Genomic DNA, 10,439 nt, shown 5'->3' with positions numbered 1-10,439 from the left:
ATTCGTGGTTCCATCCCAGGCCCCACCCTGCCCAGCTGGGCTGCGCCTGCGCCAGCCCCACTCCCTTCCTCAACATGGGGGCCTCAATCTGCCCCCACCACACCCCTTCCCTTCCCTCCTTTTTCCTCCCTGCACAGACTTACCAGCCAGACACTGCTCTCCAAGTTGCCAGGCTTGCATATTGGCAATTGGATCAGTATCGGCCATTGGTATCAGCCCAAAAAATCTTTAATCGGTGCACCTCTACTAGAAATTAGGAAGAAACCTCCTGAAAGGCATTTTGTACTTATTAATATTTTATGGCTACTGAAATACTGCCTATTAAAATCTTTTACACTGTCCTTTTGAGTATTTTGTATCAGTCTGTGTCAGAGAGGACAGTGGAGTTGAATGACCATTAATCTGATCCAGTAAAGAGATTCCTTCTGATCCTATTTTTCTCCACTAACATGTGCTAAAAAAAAAAAAAAAAGATCTGAAAGTTGTTTGAATATCATGTTATCCATGGAAACCACTCCTGGCAATTGTACCAGGACAAAGCCAGTGAGCGACTGGTCCTGGAGAATAAACCACCGTTCCAGTCAGAGAGGAGTCACCTCCTAGACTTGAAACCTACTGTGACAGTGAGAAAAGTGGCTTGCCATACCTCTCCATGCTGCAATTCTATTCCTTTATTAAATTGTGGAAGTAATTAAATCTATGATATGGAACAATGTTGCACTTTCAAATGACCACCAAACTGGACATTTCTAATTTATGAATCTGATAAAGATGAGGTATTATCATGTTTTATGGGTGAAGAAATCATAAATGACAGGTAATTCTTGACAGCAACTCATTACGAGCAAGTATCCATACTGCATCTTCATTTATAATATGTAACTTGAGTAACATCTAGTCTTCTACATCAGAGGTTGGGGCTCATTTTTAGAATGAGCATGTGTAGTTCCAGAATTCTAAAAACAAACTTCTTTAACATTGAAGACGGTTACAGGAAACTGAACCCAGCTATTATCTATTTCTCTTTATTAAAATCATCACGCGTCTTATTTTCTCACAACAATTTAACAAAGATTTTAATAGTCTTCCAAATAAATATGATCAGCAGCCATCCAGCTTGCACTTAATCACATATTATGCTCATTAGTGGAAGGATATAGTTTACAATGGCTGCCTTTTTAAATAAATCCCTAGTTTTTGAGACAGTGGGTGTGCCTACACAAAATGCAAACTCTGCAGTAGCCTAATAGCACACAGTAGCCAGGCAAAAACTGTGTTAATTTCCTAGTGCGCAGTAGTATTAGGCTACTGTGCAGTAAGCATCACTAAAACTCTGTGTGCCAGCACAGCGCAGTAGTGCAAGTTACTGTGCACTGACTTAGTACTTGGTTATCCAAGTACTAAACTTAATGTGCAGTAACTACAGTGCATTAATGAACATGTAGATGCACCCAGTTTGGGCCAAGGTGATTTCTTTGTCACTTCTTGTTTACTGTAGTCAAGCTAGTGGTTCAGATATGCTGAAATTTGTTGGGCTTTGTCGTCGTCTACTCTGCCACATTCTTTAGCTGCGCTGCAACGTAACAGGCAGCTTCCACTCAAAAACTTCTTCCACATCTGAGACTAGATAAAGCTACTCATTTTTGCTGTGTGTGAAAGAATTCTTCTTAACTGTATAATTTCTTCTAGTAAATGGTACATTGTTATATATTACTGTACTGTGTTACTCTATTTTTTATATTTGTTTCAAGGCAACATTTCACACAAGAAATCATAGAACTTAAAGACACAGTATTAAGATCATGCTCCAATGTTTTATAGCTGCAAGAATTTAAGTAATATTAAGTAAATGCTTAAAGGTTTAAAAAGAAATCCCTTCCAATCTTCTCCTTTGTATCTGATAAATATTGATATCCCTTCTCCACCCCCCGGGGTTGCTAACAATGATATCCACTGGTATAGCATTTGGAGGCATAATTCCCAATTTGTTTATCTTAGAAATCAGGTATATTTATTGACTGATTGCTTTTGATTTCAGTGGCATAGAGCACTAAGGTATACATTTTATCTGTTAGCCGGTGGGTTGTTGGTTGTAGCCGTGTTGGACATCAGTTAGCAGAACACTCTACAATTATTACGTAAGACTTCCTTGTACCTTCCTGTGAAACGTCTGCTTTTGGCTCTGCCAGAGTCTGCTAAGGCCTAAAACAGGAGTAGGCAACCGATTTTGGCTAGTGCCAAAAAACACCACAATGCCTACCTTGGAAGGTGCCGGGGTACCAGCATGCCAGAAAAATAAAATGAGGGCAGGGGGTACATGCAGGATGCCCTGCTTGTGCCCCTTGCCCCCCACACAAAGCCCCTACCCCCCAGCCCGGGTTCTGTGGCTGTCAGCAACTACCCCAGCTCTGGGTAGCTGCTGGAGCCCAGGCTGCTCCCAGCAGGGCTTGAAGAGTCCCAGCTGCCTGCTGGGAGCAGCCCAGGCTTCCGGCTAGCAGCAGCTACCCAGAGCCGGGAAACTGCAAACAGCTGCGCTGGGCTCCACAGCCCCGGCATCAGCTCTGTACCAACGTGTGCATGCACACCTTGGGATGGGCAGTGGGGATGGGACCTGAGGCAGCACAACCCTGGTCTCTCCCCCACACCCAGTACAGAGCTGGTGACTGGGCTCCGGAGCTCAGTACAGCTGTTTGTAGCCAGACTGGGCTCTGGGCAGCTGCAGCAAGTAGTGGGCAGGCTCTAAACAGCTGCACCAGGCTCCACAGCTCCGGAATCAGCTCCATGCTGGCGGCGACTGTGCGCACACCTCAGAGCAGATGGCGGGACAGCGCAGCTGTTTTCAGTCTCCCAGCTCTGGGTAGCTGCTGCCAGCTGGGAGCCCGGGCTGCTCCAAGCAGGCAGCTGGGATGCTGCAAGCCCTCCCCCATCGCTGGCAGCAGCTACCCAGAGCCAGGGCTGGCCATGGCATGCCAAGTAAAATGGCCTCACATGCCATGCCCGGCATGCATGCCAGGCATTGCCGACCCCTGGCCTAGAACATGCACATCTGAAGAGACCAACTGCACATGTGATATACTGCTACTTCTGCAGTGATTGCAAACATTTAAACTGGACCCTCCCTGCTTAGAGAAGGATGAGTTGCTGGCACAGGTCTTTGCAAGGTTCTCTTGCCTCTGGAACATGATCTCCAGTCATGGTCTAAAATGGCACACACCTACAGAATACTTCAAGCAATAATCCAAATACATGTTTTACACAACTCTAGGCTGAAATCAGTTGTGTAAAACATGAATTTGGATCACTGCTTCAATCTATTACACACAAAAACAACAGTGATCATTGGTTTATGTTGATTTCTTAGTACCAATGCACTAGAAGATTATTTGAATGCTAAGACATAGGATCTTGAAAAAAACTACCACTGAATTATTACAATTTAAAAGGACAGGTGAAGTTAGATCCTAGGCAGACTGACCATTTCCTTAAACTAAAAATACGTGTTTTAAAAATTGTACTATTCAACTGGCATTTTAAAAATCACTTATGTTCATTTCTAATAGAGGCATACATTTTACAGTGTTTATATGCATCTTTCAGTGTCATATTAGCTGACATAAATTCCTCTAAACCCACCTAAAAAATGATAAGTGCTTTATTCTAAAGAACAAAGAAGCTGTTAAAGCAGGTTTCCTGGGAAACGGACATGATGGCAGAAATAGTGCTTTGCAGCCTCTCCTTGTGCTGCGCTAGATAAGTTGCAGTGCTATTTAAAGTAATGCTAAATTGCGGACATTGTCATTATTCACTGATGAGGTTTCATCTGTTAACACAAGTTAAAAGAGGGGTATGCTGTGACTCTATGTAACTTTTCAATCAGAAAGCCAGGAACATAAAGATCAAGTCTTGGATTAACCGTATTCCTCTCTCTTCTGCTGCTGCTTTGCAGTGATGCAGAACATGCATGTGGATGCTATTTTAGAGTACTGCTCAACTGACAGGCTGAGATGCATGGATTAAGATTTGAAACTAGCTAATCTTAAATTAGTAAACACTGATACTGGAAATCATTTTTTAAACTTGCCTATTTTCCTCCAGTTCTAATTTTATTGTGACTTTCAAATCCTGAAAATCAGTCTCATTAACAACATGAGATCTGCAAAGAATGACAGATAATTCTTTAAAACACCCTTTGTGTCAGTCTTTCAGAAGCATAGAAATGAAATCCAGGAGTTCCCCAGATTATTGTTTTCCTATCATTTTCCATCCCTAAACTTCCACTTCTTATTGGAAGAGCCTCAGGAACAGGTTTTTTGTCACTTTAGAGTCAAGGTCCAGCTCTGCTTTTGGATTCTTTTTCAGTCAGGATGTTCCATTGAATGGTTTCATGGTTTAGTTACTCTGATGGAACATATTCTAGCATTCTATACTGGAAATTGAAATGATGCTTTTAACCATATTTAAAGAACCAAGAACTAAAAATCAACCAGACAGCATGAGAAGACATTTACCACTCCTACCCAGTAATAAAAAAAACAAACAAATAGTGAGAGTTGTTATTTTATAACCAGAACAAATTTTTAAACAGATACGTATGCAGTTAAAATGGGAAGAAAAGTTTTCTATGTAAGAAGTCAGAAATGACTGAAAATTAAAAGTGGTGGAGACTTTAAAATAAATTAGAAAGATTAGCAGAGGTAAGGCACCTCATATTATTTCACCTCAAGTAGAAAAAGCAGCAGTGAGGGCAACAAGGAAAGGATGAGTGATGAGTAAAGAACTGGAGAACTGTGCACCCATGCATGCACGCGCGCGCACACACACACACACACACACACACACACACACACACAGTTTTCCATCATTGAAATGGTATGCTCTAAGTTTAGGAATCACATTTGTTTCTTCCTTTGTCTCAATTTTTTTTTCAGTACTGCAGTCTTTGTTTGCAATTAGACACATACTCTCATCACTTTCCTATTTTAAAATTATTTTTGCCTCCTCATGATGCTGCTTTTCAAAAGGATTCCTCCTTCATTTGTACTCAGCCAAGCATTTAGTTTCACTTGTACACCAAACCACATGCATATAAAGATGCATTATTCATCATCCCCATATGCATATGCACGTACCAAAGCAAAATTCTGGGCAGACATTTTGTCAACACTCCAAATGCCTTGGCCACTAGATGCATCATATACTGTGCAGCAGATCAGGCTAGAGAAACACTACCAAAATACCCCCATTTTGGTGCTGAGGGAGCTGGAAGCTTCAGGAAGTTCTAGGGATTTAGGAGATGCAAAGACATAAGGGTCAGGGCAGAAGGAAAATTTGGAGCAATCATGCCTCTGTTACTGCAGGAGAGGGCTGCTTGACAGAAAAGCTTTACACCAGGATGGGAAGATCAGGGATAAAGCAAAAAAGCCACAGCCAAGAATGAAGGGGCAAAAAGAAAGACTCAGCGCCAATCTGAACTGGCTTGTTAACCTATGCAATTGGGAAACACACTGCCAAGTTTGCGTGAGTAAAAAACACACACCCTCCTCTTTTTCCCAAGCAACATCTTTTTTATTGGTGGAGCAAAGGGAAAAAAAATCCCTTAGAAGCAAACCTGGTACTGGCTTCTTTGTACCGTAAGCTATGCCTGTTAATTGGTCTTATTTCCATGAAAGTGTTGGTATTTCAGTCTACGCAGATTGGCTCGCCCAAAGCCTGAGAATTGGCCCGCTGGCAGGCCTGCCTCCTGCTGTGTTTCAGCTGATTCTGCATCTCCAGAGGATATCAATTAAACCTCTACTATATTCTACAGGCTATGTCTGTTTGTGTCACACAAACACAAAAAACTTATTTGACTGGAACAAGGCTTTAGAAGAACAACCTGCTGTGAGGAGGTTAGATAACAGGCTTTTAAAGCAGTAGATGCACTTCAAATCTCTCAGACCTTTGACTTCTTGAGGCTTGGACTGGAATATATCAAGGATTTTAAATGCTCTTGAAATGACATACTGATACCACAAGGGCTTTGAAGGGGAACGGTAGAGTATAACAGAATGATAGCACACATTCAGTCTTTAAAATCATTCATGACAATTATTATTCGCAAAGAAATTTTCCTTTAGTTTGCAGTCTCAAGTGCCCTTGGACTGGGTTACAGTTCGGTTTGGTATCAAAACACAGGAAGACAGGATTTGTCATTTTAGAACTAATTATTAGGCTACTGATTATAGCACCCATCATCTGATGCTTCAAAGAACAGCAAAACAATTAAGTTGTTAGAAGCTATCAAAATAGCTGCCAAGTCTTCAGACTTTCTTTGCAAAGAAATGGAATGGTCTTGCCTAGTTTTAATTGAGTTCAGTCAGCATTACTTGCCATTCCTAATACAACTAAGCTGGACAGCCCGATAAATCACAATAAGACACCAATAAAATACCTTGCCAGGGCTGATGGTGGGGGGAAAGCAAGAGTTTCCATAAAAAGAAGTGTGCTAACTGGGATTAACCTATATTTAAGAGAACAGCAATCAGAAAGGGACATTTCATTAACAACTTTTAATTATTTCCAAATCCCCATACAGATCACAGCCCATTAACACACCTATTAAAAATATACACAGTTTCATAAATAGCTCCAATGACTAGGACTTTCACAAAAGAAAAGCTAAAAAATGGGACTGTTTTTAGGCTTTAAATGTACAACAATTCACTTTATCTACCCAACAACACCATAACTTTGCACAAAACAGTGGTAGGTTGGCTGTGATGTAATTGCACATTTCAGGAATATATGTTGGTTCTGACTTCAAGAACAAAAGTAGTACAGTTATGTTTTTGTGTTTAAAATGGAGAGGTTGGGGAGGTTTTTTTGAGGAATAAAATGGCACTAAAAAAATAGTTGCATGTGAGTATGTTTCTGGATCTTAAAACATGCAGACTGTGCTTTGCTAAAGGTATCTTGTTAGTTACATTTTATTTACTTTACCCTGAATAAACTAATATTAGGTCTTAGAATCCTAAAACACCTCACTCTGCAGTAAGTAAGACCTTCAAGAGGAGCCCAAGCAGTTTATTTGCTATTTGAAGCATTTTAATTAGAAGCTATTTGAAGTTGAGTCTGAAGAGTTTGCTGGATCCACTCTCCCAGTACACTCACTCCCACACTTATCATTTGGTTTCTCCAAGTCATGTAATGCCAAAGTAAAACAAGTAAGCTGTGTTCCTCCCTGTGGACAGAAGGAATGCCATATGTCTAGGCTGGTTCAGGATGATAGCAGAAAGGTGCAGGATATGACTAAAGTCTAAATAATAGGCAGTCAGAGTAAGTTCACTAAGGAAGCCTGGGTATAACTGAAGGCAAAGTTCATCCCAATGTACTTCCCCATCCCTTGAATGCATGGATCTGATAGGAGTCACTGTGACTAACAATATACTGGCTCAAGTGATAGATGCTCTGTTGGATATATCAAGGGCTTGAAGTTTTGTTACCCAGACCCATCTGCCAGTTCTAGTCACTTCAGAATTAACCTGAACCAATTCACTGCAACTTTCCTTTTCATATACAATCATATCTATGCAATGATCCAACTTCAGCAACCTCTGTGGATTAGCTGTACACTATATATAGATATACATATCGTTCAACAAGATTTGGAAATACCTCATTTTCCTGGGTAAAGTCAAGAGCATCTTCTCCTGAAGCAAGTAGCGTATGAAGAATCCTTTGTTTCACCTGTTCCCATTCAACCAGCATTGATTCTCGATGGTATTCCTCAGCCATAGAAAAAGTCTGTCAGTGGACAACAGTAACAGCTAAGGAATGCACACAAACACTGCAACCAGAAACTATAACTATTTCTGCTATTTGTTTTATTTTAAAGCCTGGCTGCCTTTTACTAAACTTATTAACCAGATAAAGTAACTTGAAGAGAGTCCTCCACAGCTAACATGGGGCAGTGAATCATTTAAAAGGACCTCCTGTTCAGATTCTTGTACAGTGCTGATACCGCACACAATGATCTGGAGTTTATTTTATAACTTGTAGATACATCACAGGGAGTTTCTTCTAACTCCCATCTTCTACCAGTTGGTGTCATTGAAGCTTCAGTTGCCAAAAAGCCTGGAGAAGAAATATTGATGATGTGGCATTTATACACAAACGTATGGTACCAAGAGCACTTCCTTTCCTATCTCCAAACCTCCAAGAAATAATTCTTACAATCTTAAATATACTTGCTTTTCATTTTTTATTAGACTGCATAATTAAGTAGAAGATAAAGAGTAACAATTTGGAGTAATAGTTTGGGGTCTGGCTTCATGCTCCCACTGACAAAGGAATGTCCTTTGGGTAGATTCTGGGTTCTGAGGGCCAATGGATTAGCAGCCAATGCAAGAACACACACTTGCTTCATCGCTCAAGGAACCTGCTCATCTACGAAACAAGCTACTGAAGAATCTTTCAGAGCCAGAGGCAGGGATCCACAACCAGTTTGCACACAGAAGAGAGAGACAATGTGCTGAACCCTAGCAATTCTCCAAAGAGCATTTCCACATCACATCCTTCTGCTTCATGGTTTTTTTCTCCTAGTGAAACCAGAGTGCTCTTCTGCTCATAAAACAACTGGCAAGAGAGAGGGAAGATAGCAAAGAGCCAGCATAAAGAAATTCCTGTGTAAACTGAAGTCTAGTTCAACCTCCTGAACTTCACAGGAGATGGAGTCCCAGCACAGCATAGCATGCATGATGGATCTCGCTCCCACTAATGCTGACATCTGAAGGAATGATATGAAAATCTTAAACCATCTTACTCAGGATTGAGCCACAGACAGGAATACAAATCTGACCAATTCTCTAAAACCCTTTGTCCCTGTCAGTGGTATCAGCACTACTCTTGCCCTACTGTGGGCCAGACAGCTATAAAAGGAGACACTGGGACTTAATTTAACCCCCTTTTGGAGTCAGGGAGACAGTGTTCAAATCAGCTGTCTGAAGATATGCTTCATTACAAAATGTTGCCCCGTTTGGTCACCTGTTTGCCAGCTAGGAAATACTACAGAAGCATGTCAAGAAGAACTATGCATCCCTACAAGCTGACATCGGCACCCAGGGTGGACGACCAGAGACCCTCTGGGTTAAAATCTGTGGGGAACATGGCACAGGAGATACAATGGTGGGAGTCTACTACAGACCTCCCTCCCAGAATCAAGAGATTGACCAGCAGTTCGCCAGAGAATTGGCTGAAGCTGCACACTCCCCATCCATGGATGTCATGGGGGATTTCAACTACCTGGACATCTCATGGGAAGAGCACTCGGCCAAATCCGAACGGTCACAAAGCTTCATCATGTGCGTGGATGAGCTCTATCTGACTCAAGAAGCCTACAGGCCAACAAGAAACAAGAAGCAAAGCGCTACTTGACCTGGAACTGGCAACTGGGGATGACCTAATCAGCAACCTAACAATCAAAGGGAAGCTGGGTGACAGCGACCACGAGCTGATCACCTTCACCATCTGCCAAAAAGCTGTCAAGTCAGTCAGCAGTACAGAGGTCCTAGACTTCAGGAGGGCTGACTTTGACAAGCTCAGGAGATTTGTCGGTGAGGCTCTAAGGGACCATGACCCCAAAGGGAGGGGAGTCCAGGAAGAGTGGTTGCTGCTCAAGGAAGCGAACTTCAATGCACAAGCTAAGGCTATTCCATCTTGGAGGCAAGGCAGCAAGAGGACACAGCAGCCCCCTTGGCTCTCCAGGGAACTGGTGGTCCTCCTGCATCTAAAAAGATAGACCTACAAAGGATGGAGGACGGGATCCACCTCCAAGGAGGAATATACTACACTGGTCCAGACCTGCAGGGAGTGAACCAGGAAAGCCACGGAACTCCTTCTGGCCACAAGTATCAAGGACAATAAAAAGTCCTTTTTAAGATATGTGGGGAGCCAGAGGAAAAGCAAAGGCAACACTGGACCCCTGCAAAACCAAAAGGGAGAACTGACGACCGACACCCAGGAAAAACCCCACTTGCTAAATGGGTACTTTGCGTCAGTCTTTCACAAGTCCAATGGGACACCCTTGCCCATTATGGGACAGGGACACCTAAGTGAGGCTGGTTCCTTGCCCTCCATCAATGCTGACCTTGTAAAGGAACAGCTTGAGAGTCTGGACACCTTCATGTCAGCTGGCCCTGACAATTTACACCCCAGAGTACTCAAGAGCTGGCAAGCATCATAGCTCAGCTCCTGGCACGGATCTTCAAGAGCTCCTGGAGCTCTGGTGAAGTGCCCAAAGATTGGAAGGCGGCCAATGTGGTGCCTTTCTTCAAGAAAGGGAGGAAAGTGGATCCGCCAAACTACAGGCCCATCAGCCTGACCTCCATCCTGGGGAAGTTCTTAGAAAAAAAACATCATGGAGGCCATTCTTAACAGACTGGCCAATGGCAACACCCTGAGGG

General features: G+C 42.4%; 1 protein-coding gene across 2 annotated transcripts in view; it reads right to left on the bottom strand.

Moving 5' to 3' along the window:
• The window catches only part of NUP93 (nucleoporin 93), a 185,258-nt gene that overhangs the window by 50,434 nt on the left and 124,385 nt on the right, over window positions 1-10,439 (bottom strand). For both annotated transcript variants that reach the window (XM_019505794.1, XM_019505795.1), the window contains exon 5: window positions 7,654-7,782. In XM_019505794.1, coding sequence (XP_019361339.1) covers window positions 7,654-7,782 — 129 coding nt within the window. The remainder of the gene's footprint in view (window positions 1-7,653; window positions 7,783-10,439) is intronic.

The sequence above is a fragment of the Gavialis gangeticus genome, unplaced genomic scaffold (genome assembly GCF_001723915.1).
Source record: "Gavialis gangeticus isolate Ggan-Ray unplaced genomic scaffold, GavGan_comp1, whole genome shotgun sequence".
NCBI lineage: Eukaryota > Metazoa > Chordata > Crocodylia > Gavialidae > Gavialis > Gavialis gangeticus.
The sequence above is the reverse complement of the archived record's forward strand: the minus strand, read 5'-3'. Positions and strand labels throughout refer to the sequence as shown.